The sequence below is a fragment of the Gekko japonicus genome, unplaced genomic scaffold (assembly GCF_001447785.1).
Source record: "Gekko japonicus isolate JY-2015 unplaced genomic scaffold, Gekko_japonicus_V1.1 scaffold2346, whole genome shotgun sequence".
In the NCBI taxonomy this organism is placed as follows: Eukaryota; Metazoa; Chordata; class Lepidosauria; order Squamata; family Gekkonidae; genus Gekko; species Gekko japonicus.
In genome coordinates, this window is record NW_015170961.1 from 159,339 (window position 1) to 172,642 (window position 13,304).

Below are 13,304 nucleotides of genomic sequence, written 5' to 3' on the forward strand. Positions count from 1 at the left end.
CGGGATTCCCTCAGTGATCCCTCCTTGATCCCCATCGTTTTAACTGTTTTTAAAAAATCTTTTGTACAAATTTTAAGCTTTGGTTTTAACTTATTTTAATGACGTGTTTGTGTGTTGATTTTAACAGCTTTAAATATTGTAATATGTTAGCTGCCTTGTTGGCCCTATGGAGGCAGAAAGACAGGGTAAAATCTCGCAAATAAAAACAAACAAATATGAAAATGGGCTCTGGAGGATTCTGAAAGGATGTCTCCATGATGCGCAAAAAATCCTAACCATGCATTCATTGATGGGAGAATGAACCAGCAGGAACTAACCAGGGAAAGATTTTTATGAGGAGTTATGATAGCTCAATCAAAACCTCCATTAGGTAAGTGGAAATGATGATAAAGGCAAATTCCGTGCTAGAGATTATTAGGAAAATAATTGAAAAGGAAATTGCTAGTTATCTCCATTCCATTGTATAATATATGCTACAGTATTTGGAAAGCTGTGTAGTATTCTGTTATTCCCCCATCTCAAAACTGCAAGATAACCAAATTATCTGTCCAAAAAAGTCTAAAGAACTTGGAGCTTTCTAGTAAAGAGAAGATGGAGACTAAGGGAGCAGTTTATTAAAACTGGTGTGGAGAAAGTGGAGAGAATGCTAGAACTTGTGGGCATCTCCTAAAGTAGATTCAGGATAGGCAAAATAAAGTACTTCATGTTACTCATAATTTGCAGCTACAGAAGAGCTGTTGGCTTTAATGGTTGGTTTTAGATGGTTTTGAGCAGGACTCTGGTTAGTCTTACAAATTAATTTGAGCGAAGGACCCCCAACACTCAATATTTTTCTCTCTTTCTATCAGTGTATAGCTGTCTACCTGATAGAGATTTTATATCTATCCATCTATCTATCCATCTATCTATCTGTCTGTCTGTCTGTCTGTGTGCAGATGATTTCTCAAACTATCTGTAAATAAAAGGTCCATTGGTCTATTTTAATTCCTGCCTTCATAGTGTATTTACCACCTCTTTGTCACAGACATGCATGCAAAAAATATTTGCTCCTGGTGTCTTCACACCAAGCATCTCGTAAGCTGTGCAAAAATACCCAGTTTCACAATTATTCTTATGTGTTTATAAATGGAGAAAAGCCACCAGCCTTCATGTAAATGACAGATTACAATTAAAATTATTTTGCTTAAGCTTGTCTACAAGCGCACTTAAGAGTTTGAACCTCTCTCCTTTTATGCACAAAAAATGCCAAGAAATTTCTGCCAGAGGCCCACCAAAATCTGACACAAGGCCCTGCCCAGTTGAGCTATTCATAAGCAGTTCAGACAGACAGATCTTCACTGTTTACCCCCAGTGTTTTCAAGGGATCCAAAGTTCCTCTCTTGGGTATTTGCAAAAGGTTCCACAATTCTAAAGGCAGTTTTCACCTTAATTTCTAGTCCAACAGATCATCAGCTAAAAGGATAAAATGTGTTCTACACATTGCAGAGAACTGCATATTTTCAAGTTGATATTTCATACCTTCTTAAACAGGTGGCATGCAGCTGGATATAGACTTTTCTCTCCTCTACAAAATCAGCACATGTGTCAACTCCTGCAGCCTGCTTTACTTCACAACATACTTTAATCAGCCCAAAAAGGAGTAAAAAAAAAAATAGAAGCAAGTCAACTTGGCAGTGACCAATATATGGGTAAATTTGCAGAGATACCACAGTATCTTCAATTTGCATGGAAAGATTTACAAGTCAAGCATGAATTGGTCCATGAAACTTTGGTCCACACTGGAACTTCTTCTGGAAGGGAATTTGCTTAATATTAAGAAAATTCAGTAAGCTCCCATGCAAACCTGACTACGGCAACCAAGCTCAAATCAAGTTATTTTTGATAGCTCACTTCAATGGAGCCAAACTCACAACATACTAAAGTTACCTATAGAACAAGGATTACATTTTTAATTAAACTACAGCTCTGATTGTATGTGATGCAATAGGCTATGAATAGAATACAAAATGAGGGGGAAAGACCCAGCACAGAGACCCAAAATAAAGGCTTCAAAGCTATTCTCGGTTCTGCAAAGGTACACATTACAGCCTGACTTCCCGCATTCTGTGCTTAGCCTGTTAGGAATGTGGGTGGTGCTGCCTCCTTACAGGGCAATGTTGGGAAGTTTGCACTACAACAAAGGCTGCCAGCTCTGGCTTGGGAAATCCCTGGAGATTTGGGGGTGGTGCCTGGGGAGGGTGGGATTCAGGGAGGGAGCCCAGAAGGGATTGTGAGGCCACAGAGTCAGCCACTGCCTCCGGGGGAACTGATCCGTGCCCTGTGCAAATCAACGGGAGAACGGATAGTGCGACTTCACACTCCATTCCAATCCTGTAAGAATGATTTCATTTGTTCAAAAATCTCTGTATTAAAAAGGCATTGCCAAGTCATGTTTGATGTGAAACATATTTGTAGATCTAAATGGACCTGCATATTCAAGACATGTGGACACTATATTTGTGCCAGGGAAGCCATATATAAGGTTTCCTGGCACATATATGTTGCATTAATTTTATCATGTGTCTGTCATGTAGAAGTTTTGTATGATGGCCTAGCATAAAGGATAATCTGTTAAACAGAATAGTTCTGTATTCTATGCAAGAAAGTAGCATTCTAAAAACAGGAATATACCAGTATCTGGCATAAGCTGGTGAAAGCAAGCACAATTATAAAGATTTTTAAGAAAAATATAGTGGGGGAGGGGGTGGGAGATAAACATTCCATTTCTGGCTTTCTAACTGAGCTGACAAATACAGACATCCAAAAAAGCCAGCTGTTCTCTTTCATCTGTTTGAAGTACAGCTGGAATATTGCCCACAGAGCCTCCACCAAAATACTTTCTTTGAAAGCAGCTTGCGAATTGTCTTTCAAGGGAGTAATCTTTTGTACATCAAAAATGTGACAGGGAGCTGCTGCCACCTAATGGTCATATCCTGTAGAGCTTTGCATTGCATATACACTTGGGTCCCTAATACAAGCTATAAAAAGCAGAAAGAATAGAAACCAGACAAAGTGATTATAGCAACATATATCACTGTATGTAAATGAAGCAGCCAAAACACTGCTACAATATATACCAATTCAACATAACACTGTTCTGTAACTAAAGCATCAATTGTCAATTTTAAACTGTTAATGGGACTCTGTGGATTATGGACACATTTTCAAAACTTGTCATAACAATTCCTGGTGATTTCTTCATATATCAGTTCTAATGTCTGAGTAGCTATTGGAGGCTACTGAATCTGAAATAACTTCATTATTTATACACCCCCCCCCAAAAAAAAAAAAATTATTTCAGTCTTAAATCCTTCAAAGTCACTCACTCAAAAAATAATCCAGTTTTCAGAGATGTAGAGCTGCTGCTAAGATAAAATTTTAAATTCCAAATATAATATCACTGAGGTTAAATTTGGTTATTTCCACAGACGTAAATATCATATAGATAGTGTGATCATCACTTTAAAAAGGCAAGTCTAATGGTCCAAATGTTACAAATCCAAAAAGCAATGTTGTATACTGGAGTTGGGATGTAAACCTACTTACAAAATTTGTTTGTTAGGTAAAAGAACCCCAGTGCTCTGGATATAACAACAATAATGTTCTATGGAATCACAACCTTGCAGAATAACTTTCTCAAAAGCTAGAATATTTGAATTATTGGCAATAAGAATATATCTAGTTAGATCTAATGTTACAAAAACTTCCTATAGTAGATTCATCGACTTGATTAAAACCACCAAATTGGTTTAAAGATGTCACCTTCTCTAGTTTTAACAGTATTAACATGCTGAAATGTTTTTATTTTGTAAAGGATCCTGTTCCAGACTCAGAGCTCCATGTTCTGTGGAACTGCTGTATTGTCACAGTCTTTTGGCTTATTTTTTTAATACTCTTACATGTATGTCTTTATGACCATTTTGTCTGGTTGTTGTTATAGCTGCACGTATCTTAACCATGTCTTGACAAAAATAAACAGAAGTTTTCTGACTCCTAAAAGTTTTTATTCTACTGTAACACCCCACTTTGATACGCTTACTGAGACTTCATTAGGGAGATTGGACTGCATATGAAATTATAGAACAGTAATTGTAAAGAGCAGGGTAATAGGGCCATGAAATGTGAGTATATAGGGTGAAATGTGGTTATGTAAAATTCAGATTAATCAAGAAAACTACAGGAAATTGATTAGTTACAAGAACATTGATGGTATCTTTCAGACACAATTGTTAACTATTTTGGGGCACTAGCACAACAAGCAACACGGTGATCTACACTGGATGGGGGTCCAATAGTGGCACACTCTACCTTTTCTCAGCTGCATAGTTTTCCCACTGCAGCTATAAGGCTGGAAACCTGTTTTCAAAAACAGCCAGGATTCTGGGAATTCTTATTATAACATTTACTTTATGGTGTATGATTTTCTAGATTCTCTGAAAGTAAATAAAACTAGGTAGGTAGTGGGGATTGAACATAAATGAAGACTTCAGTTGGTGTAGAACACCACATCTCAGTTCTTACCAGGAGCAAGGCAGAGCATGCATATTACTCCTGTTCTGTACGTTACCATATTCAGGGTATTGGCTGTCACATGGCCTTGGTTCCTCATATCTGCAGGACCACTTCTCCCCCTATGCTCTGCAATGACAACTTCAGAATAAAGTTGGAGTCCAGTGGCACCTTTAAGACCAACAAAGTTTAATTCTGGGTATAAGCTTTCCTGTGCATGCACAGTTCATCAGATACACTGAAAGCTTCCATCGAGCCTGACATATGGGGGGGGGGGGTTAGTTGCCAGGCAGGGCTATTTAGAGTCAAGACGCATAAGAAACTGAGCAATAAGTATAGCTGAGATTGGATTAAAACAGTTGGTAAGACCTGTGAATGGCAGCAAATTAGCATACAACTTCAAGAGTTAACAAACAGATGTGAGAACTGAGTCTGAGTCCAGTGGCACCTCCAAGACCAACAAAGTTCAATTCTGGGTATAAGCGAGAACTGAGAGACTTGGCAATGTGTAGATGCAGACTTCTTCAGATACACTGAAACAGATTTCCTCAAGTGTTACATATAGGGTCTGGTCACACGGACATTTAGTGCGGGACTCGCAGCTGATCTCTCCCGCAGTAAAGGTTCCTGTCTATATAGGCATACCCGCTTCCCGCTCCGAAGCCGGCAGATTCCCGCGGTTTCAGCTCTTTCACCCGCGTTTTTTTGACACCCGTTGGAGCAGGTGTTTTCGAACATCTCGCACTTTGTATCCGCGGTTTTGGTATCTGGACAGCAATCCGCAGTGACCACGCTACCCTCCCCCCCGTTTTTTTGGGGGTTTTTTGTTTCCAGTTTTAGTTATGCGCTTGTGCAAACAGGCGCTAGCTTTTATTTTGGTCTTTTCCAGCTGTCAAACGAGCAAAAAAACCTCCCGAGCACAGGCAGAGCTGGGAACTTTGTTCGGGAAGGATGCGTTAAGTACAACTAAGATTGGAATAATGCAGTTGTAAAGTCTGTGAACAGCAGTAAATTAGCATACTGATAATAAAAGAGTTCACACCTGATGTGAGAATTAAGTTTGAGTCCAGGGCGTTTTGCAGGTGCCACCCTGCAAATGGGTGAAATCAACAACTGCATTCTCTGTTGTGGCTCCCCACCTTGTGGAATTGCCTGCCCAAGGAGGTCAGGAAGGCGTCCACTCTCCTGGCTTTCTGCAAACTATGCTAGACTGTATTCAGGAGGGCTTTTTATAGAGATAGGGCTGTACTGTAACAAAATGGCTCCGATAGATTCAGGTGGGTAGCCATGTTAGTCTGAAGCAGCAGAACAAAGTTTGAGTCCAGTGGCACCTTTATAACCAATGAAGTTTTATTCACGGTGTAAGCTTTTGTGTGCACGCACACCTCTTCAGATAATGGTTCAGAGTTATGCTTTGGTAAAGGGTTAGGGCCTGTGGACTATACTATTGGGTATCGTTTGTACTGTCTGTTACTGTAAGTAAGCTCCGTTTGCATTTCTGCTTGCATCCAGATTTCTGCAGTCCACATCCTATTGCACTGTTTATTGGATGATCCATTCTGTTGATTATATTGACTTACACTGTGTAATCTACCTTCAGTGAGAAAGGTGGACTATAAATAACATAAATAAAATAAAAATGGTCTCAGATTGCTTCAAGGGCTGCAGGAAAAGGGGAACTTCCAAAATCCATCTATTTAAAATACTGTTTATTTGTGATTTAATATTAATTAGCATTACATCTATGAGCAATTTCCAACAACATTTATATATTTTTCCACAGGACACAGAGTTGGCTGGCTCATTCTTTATGCCAAGCAAGTAAATAGAGGCATTAGCAAAAAAGGTGCAAATAGTTCATGGTTGCATTTTTAAAAAAATATTTATGCACACTGCATTCATTTAGATATTTTTTTAAAAAGTTATGAAAAGCATAGTTCACAGGTTACTGTTTCTACATATGTTGTAATACAACACAAAGAATGTAGAACAAAAGTTAAGCAACTTAGAAATTTCCACTGTTTTTTAAAAAAAGAACACACTGATTCCAGTATTTTGAGATATCTAGAATATTGTTTCCAGAGTCACTCCAGCGCTGCATTGTCACACTTACACAGTCAAAGCTAACCAGCCCTGTAACATGCTATAGTCAATTTTTGCATGCCAAACCACGCCTGAGCCATACTTAACAATCTATATACGGTATATATTTCACTTGGCAATTTGGGAGTCACATTGATATTTGATGTGTATTTGCTCTTGTGGCTAATGACATACAAAGGCCCTAGGTTAATTTCCTTGTTTCGCGCATATTTACAGGTTTATTTTTTAAAAGCCCAAACCAAAAATTACCATCAAAAAAAGGAGAAAGTGGCATGATCAGCACTTACAGTGCAAGCATAATTGGTTCTAACATTCATCAACAAAGCAAAACTCACGATAAAAACGATCTTATTAAAATCAATTGCAATGTGGGGGGGGGGGAGTTGTGGCACTCCATGTGAAATGCTATACATTACTTTTATAATTTTAAATATGAAACTGTTGTTCCATTGATTTCATAAAAATACCCCAAATCCATACCATATATTTTATGAAAAATAACCCACACACTAATACAGCCTTTATCTCCACCCCTTTTTCTTTCAATTTCACTTTCCCTTTTGCAGTTTTGTCTCCTTCATTTGGTTATGGGCCTTTCCAGGTGATAAGTTTATACTGCAACACATCCTGTTGCACTGGATCCAGACTTCAGTCCTCCAGGAAGCACGTCTGTTGTGGGGATACTGCATTCTCCCTCCACTGTAATGACAACACTGGTTCTCTGGGACAATGTAATTCTTTCCCCAGTTAGAGGGGCCACTGCAGTGTGGAGTGGCTGTCTGGAATGTGGTTGCATAAATGTCACAGGCACAGGTACTGCCTGCAACAGAATTGATGAAGAGCAGCAAAAGTATTCCCTCCATGCCTTGCCAAGCTGTGCCAGCACTCAGCTTCCAAAAAGGGAAATCACATGGGAGCTGAACTGGAACATCAAAGCAAAGGGTGGAAAAAAACCCCTTGTTGGTTTCAGCTCTGGCCAGCTAGTCCCTCAAGACTTTGCCTTGAAGCTTTATAGCTGAATTAACTGCAGAGCCCACAAAGGCTAAAATGCAGCTGGGACGTGCTTTGAACTGATCTCCTGAAAAGGCCCCACGTTAACAAGATTATTTTTCTTCATTCAATAGCAATACCACAAGGAAAAAATAGAGTGAGATTTAAATCTGAATCCAGTTAAACTTGCATGTTTTCCACATCTGGTATCAGAGCTTCTGGATTCCTGAATTATATTTAAGTATACTCTACAACCAAGCATCCTTAATAATCTCTATGGTTAAAATACTTGGTTTACATGCCTATAATACTTTATACTGAGTGGTATACAAAAGTTTCAACATATAAAATTCTTTTTTCTCTTTTGCCATAGTTAAACTAAGTTATCAATGTTAAGTGTATAAAACCCCCTTTATTGAAAAATAAGGGCTTTCTCTCTGCCCCCCAACTGATAGAATAAAAAAAGTTTTCAAAAATTATACCTTACTAAAATGAAGTATTTGGCAAAAGTTATTGGTGATGAATGCAATCTGTAAAATTCCAAATGCAATTCCTTTTACAGTTTCCCCCCTCTAATATTATGTGCCAGTGCATAATAATTATAGACGACCAACTCTTGACAAGGTGTGGTAAGAAGTGCCCTCCACAGTGGGGCCAAAACATAGGCTATGGTCATATCACAATACCAAGAAGTATCATCCAATTACTCAATGAGGCAGTAGATTAAACAAACATTATATGATAACTCAACAGCTACCTTAGTGAAACTGTACTGAAGATTTTCTACTCCAGAAAATTTTCCAGGAGTAACTTGCTACTGCAAAGGAGTATGTATTATAATAGTGCTGTACTAGAACCCCTGGCAATGTCAGTTTATGGTGGAATATTCAATATTTCAAACCCTCAAAGTGATTTTATTCATACTAATCGAGAGATGAATTCTTTGCTTAATTGACATAAAGTGGTCTAGTTTCTTCCAGTTCTGTTCTTAGGTTAAGGCCCAGTTTACTACACAACCCTACCTAAACTGACCATGTTAATGGCTGATTAAAATGTGGGTTTGAAATGTGCAATGTAGCCTTAGAGTGAGTTGTACTTAGGCTTCCGCCTTTTCCTTCTTTTTGCTCTTTTTCAGGAAAGATGGAGTACGGAATTTCTTCTTTTTCTTTGATGGTGATTTGGAAGGAGACCCCTCAGGGGAAAGGGCCTCCTCAATCTTTTCAGAAGTTTTAATGGTAATCTCAACATTCTCTACAGTACTAGTGGTTAATTGGCTGACTCTTTGTGCGAGATCCTCTTCCACGTCATGTTCATCTTCCTTGCCATTCATCACCACACTTGGAACATCTAGAGAGATGAGGGTAGAATCCTGAAGATAATCATAATGATTTTCTAGAGAAAAAAGGAGGACAGAAGAAGTTTCACTCTTTGCAGTACTGATGATTATACTGCAATTCAAACTCCTTGACAGCCAGTAAAGCTGGATATCTGAGACTGGCCTACCTACCACTCCTCACTCCCAATTTCCACTTTTTTTGCTGAAGCAAGAATCTCATTTGTGAGGGTTAGTAGGTATCAGACATCAGCAGACAATGTTTTCAACAGTCAAACTGTACTTCTGATTAGAATGTGATGCAATCAAAATTGTAACACAGCTACATTGTGGCCTGTTATACTAATCTGCCACCACGAGTCAATATAGATGGATAGTGCTGGGAAAGAAACACGGATGCTTTTTCCAAAAGTGAAAAATTGGGGCATGGACAGTAGATCAACATGATGTTAGAAATGTTTCTAAGTAAACAGTTCAGAAAGATCCAAAATCTAATAATTCATACTGGGTGGATATCGGGTCCTTAGGTTTTGATAAATCCCAAAGTATTTTTTTAAAAGATGTGACAGCAAAATGAGTTCTAGCTTCCACATCCTGACAAAGGAGGAAAACTTCATTTTCCTTCCTTAATCAAAGAAATTTAAAAATAATTGGTATAAGGCTCATAATATTGTACAGGACATTACAGTGAATACCTTCTAATTTGTCAGGGACATTTTGCGGGGACTGAGTTTGAGAGTGTATTTGTGAAACAGATGACCCGTCATCTGAGAATAATTCCTGTTCCGCATCTGTAGAACAAGAGTTTGAGTTAGTAAAAGCCATGCAAAGTAAACTAAACAGAAAGAGGATTGATGTACATTAGTGCATACAACACAAGCAACTCTGCTAGCACTGACCTGGTCATGCTCATGTCACTACACAGAGTTATATTCTATTAGTAACCTACAATTTTGAAATGCATAAAATGCCAAAAACGGCCTAAGCTATTTAGAAGAAAGCATTCCATGCAAACATATTTTTGTTTAACCATGAAACTGTTATAACAGAAAACAAAAAGAAAAATCTATGCAGCATTAGTTCTGGAAACACTAATGTTAGACAACAGCAAGGAAGGCAGCATTATAAAAGGACCCTGATCAGATGCTTTTTAATGAAGATGGGTGGAAAGACTGTTGAAATGTAGTATTTTTACCTTTGAATCTTTATGCTTTCAAAAATAAGAAATGGGCAAGTTAGAATATTACTAGCCATAATATTACGACGGTGGGCAATAGAAAAGACTATCGCCAAAATGTATGGCTTAAGAAATGATTTAAAGTTTCTTACCTTTTACCTTTGCTGATTATACCGCTGAACAAACTCTGTAATAATTTCTACTTTTTAAAAGGGCCAAATTAGACATTATCTCAGGAGACCCAAAGAAAGATCTTCCCAGCATTTTTGAAAGGCAAATTGCAATATAAGGACCTTCAATTCATATGTGGCTTGAAGCATGAGAAGAAAGGGTTTAACTCCTTCCCCCCAGCAATTTTGCATATTGAAACTGGTCTTACTGTCCCTGGAAGAAGAAGAAGAAAAAAGACAGGCAAAAAGAAGGGCGCCTGTCTAACTGATAGAATTGTGCAGAGGAAGCCTTAACCAAAATTGGAGCCTGCTGCAATGGCTGCAATGTACCTTTTGAACATGCTGGGTAGAGCCACTGACAGATCTTCCAGTTTGGCCACAACAATTTTATAGTGGTTTATAGGAATACATCCAAAAGCAATACAACTGTACAGTAGGCACAACTAAATTACAATCTCCCTTCCCCTCTGAACTATAAAATGTAACAAGTTAGCATGCTGTATGAGATTAAATATAAAGGATAAAAATGACACGCTAGATAGCAGTTAGGGGGCAGATTGGGTCAAGCCTTTTATTTATTTATTTTAAAGAATGGCAAAATAGGGATATTATTTGAAACACAATAGAGAAGAAGCCACAGGAGAATGACAGGTTGAGAATTTATTGGAGGGTGGCAAAGGAAATTGCATCTAGGACCTGAGAGGGGATAGGATCAAGTTACATGTAGTAGCATTAGATGACTACCACTGGGTTGGTCCCTTATCTAGAAATACTGTGGAGAAGAAGGGGGTACGAGAAATATGCTAGAGAACAACCTTAATTTTGTCATTAAATAAGTACAGAATGTATGTGTGTGTGTGTGTGTGTGTGTACGTGTGCAAACGGCAAATATCAGGCGTTAGAATACATGAATGCACTATTTACACATTGACCACACAGATAGTCCAGATAATTCTTTTAAGAGGTTTCACTTATGGCTGGTTCTCTGAAGTTATATTATGACAAATACCATGGTAGAAATCTTTGAAACTAAAGAACCAGCTGATGAACATGGCCTCAAAAATCAATATGCTTGGAGCTACAAGTCACACCTGTCCTTTTCAGTACTTAACCCAAGTAGATTTTGGGGTTCTGTAAGGTTCAAGACTCTTCTGGTTACAATGCAAAAGAAGCTGGTGCTGGAAAATCAGGATATTGGGTCTTTGCATGGATTACATTCTGGCAAAACCCTTAAACCAATGTCTCAGGACCTTTGCACACCATTACCAACTTACTGCAGAGAGAAATTAACAAGTGAACTGGGCAACATCAGGTGTTTATTTTGAATGTGCTGTAGCTTAGAACTCATTGCTTTTCCTCCAGGGATGTGTGTGCACATACTTAAGACATACTGGGACAGGAGTTCCCCGAGCACATAATTAAATAAACAGGACTTTTAAAGGCAAAATTACTGATGTAGCTGATGTTTGGGAATTTAAAACACTCAAAATCAAACTCAGTCCTCCTCAACATAAACTTTTGATGGAAGTAGTGAGGTGACCAGAACACTAACCCTCAACTCCTTGTTGTTTGCGTTCGATTGTCCGCTTGTATTCTTCCAGTTCCTTTTCTGTGAGATGGCTGAACGGGTTGGGAGGGGCAGGTGGGGCATGCTCATCTTCTTCAAATTGCATGGGCTGGAAGAGGGAAAATTTTTAAAGTGCAAAAGGGAGTTACAAAAACAAAACACAAACACCTCCCCTTCCTACAGTTGGCAATAACATCCTGCGAAACAAGAACCTGAAAGAGTGAAGCAGTTAAACAATCCATAAGACACCATTTCTTTCAGTGAATAGGAAATGGGTTATTGAACACATGCAGGGATCCCTTATCAACACAAAATGCCAACTTTAGACAGACTGGGACTGAGAGGGGCTTTAACCTGACTCTGGCTGCATCACTGTACCACATACACACATTGCTCTTGTAGGACTACAGCAATCATTCACAACTGCATAGTTATAAGGTTATTTTCCCTAATATTTGTATGAAACCTACTTGTTTGCTTGGTGGCTAAAATGAAAGCAGTGGCACAGTCCCATTTAATTCAAAAAGCTACGTAAACACAATGAATGCTTCCCTGGTTTTTTTAGAAGTTGTATAATCAGTACTCTCTTTTAAGTATCTGTATCCTATTTCTGAATTGAAGAGACTGATGAAAGCAAGGAGATGCATTTGCGCGAGTCAGAAACCTTAAACTTGAACATGTTTCAAAAGGTAAGCATTCATCTCTAACCATGGCTACACTTACAGTACTTGGCTTCTTATCCACAACAATTCCAGCAAGCAACTGAGACTGTGGTCCTGCAGTCTTTAAGTCATACCGGTTTTGCTCCCGAATCTGGAGAGTGAAAAGCAAAAGGATTTTTAAAACTTCCAATGTCTCTGTTCAACCAAGTTTATCCACATGGATTAGGAATTCCAGACCTGTTGCGGTGAGACTCATTAACAAACCAAATAATGTCTCAACCATCATCTGTTTTGCCAGTTCACTTCTATTCTGGTTGCTCTAAAATTTGAAGTGCTTACAAATCCTTAAAAACAACAATATGAAGTCTTCTAAACTTTGTACTTTAACATGCATTTGGGAACAGAACTTAACTTTTATGCCTTTTTCATGTGGAACTTTTGATCTGCCTTGGCTTCCTCATAGGAGCAGTGTTTTCAGGAGCATCCACATATTGTCCTCTATTCATCTGGGCTGACATGCCTCCCTCCACTTCATTGCAATCTTTCCAAAATCTGTTTTGGCACAAACTTTTTGGAAAGTGCCTTTGGACACTGTACCTGGGAAAAGTGTCCATTTTTTGCAGGTTCCACCTGCAGAGGCACTATTTTCCTTGCCTCAGCCCCTGTGACTCCCTCCCCAGCACTGCTGGGTTTTTTAAAAATTGGGAATTGCTACCTCACAATAGTATTATAACATAGTCCCCAGCATTCATTT

General features: G+C 38.6%; 1 protein-coding gene across 2 annotated transcripts in view; it reads right to left on the reverse strand.

Moving 5' to 3' along the window:
- Positions 1-6,269: 6,269 nt before the first annotated feature.
- The window catches only part of ADD3 (adducin 3), a 33,053-nt gene continuing 26,018 nt past the window's right edge, over positions 6,270-13,304 (reverse strand). The window contains exons 11-14 of one of the 2 annotated variants that reach the window (XM_015418930.1): positions 12,612-12,701; positions 11,874-11,997; positions 9,670-9,765; positions 6,270-9,033 (exon numbers count right to left, since the gene is read on the reverse strand). In XM_015418930.1, the coding sequence (XP_015274416.1) occupies positions 8,738-9,033; positions 9,670-9,765; positions 11,874-11,997; positions 12,612-12,701 (606 nt within the window). In that variant the 3' untranslated portion in view covers positions 6,270-8,737. The remainder of the gene's footprint in view (positions 9,034-9,669; positions 9,766-11,873; positions 11,998-12,611; positions 12,702-13,304) is intronic. The other variant, XM_015418931.1, reaches the window with a different exon arrangement.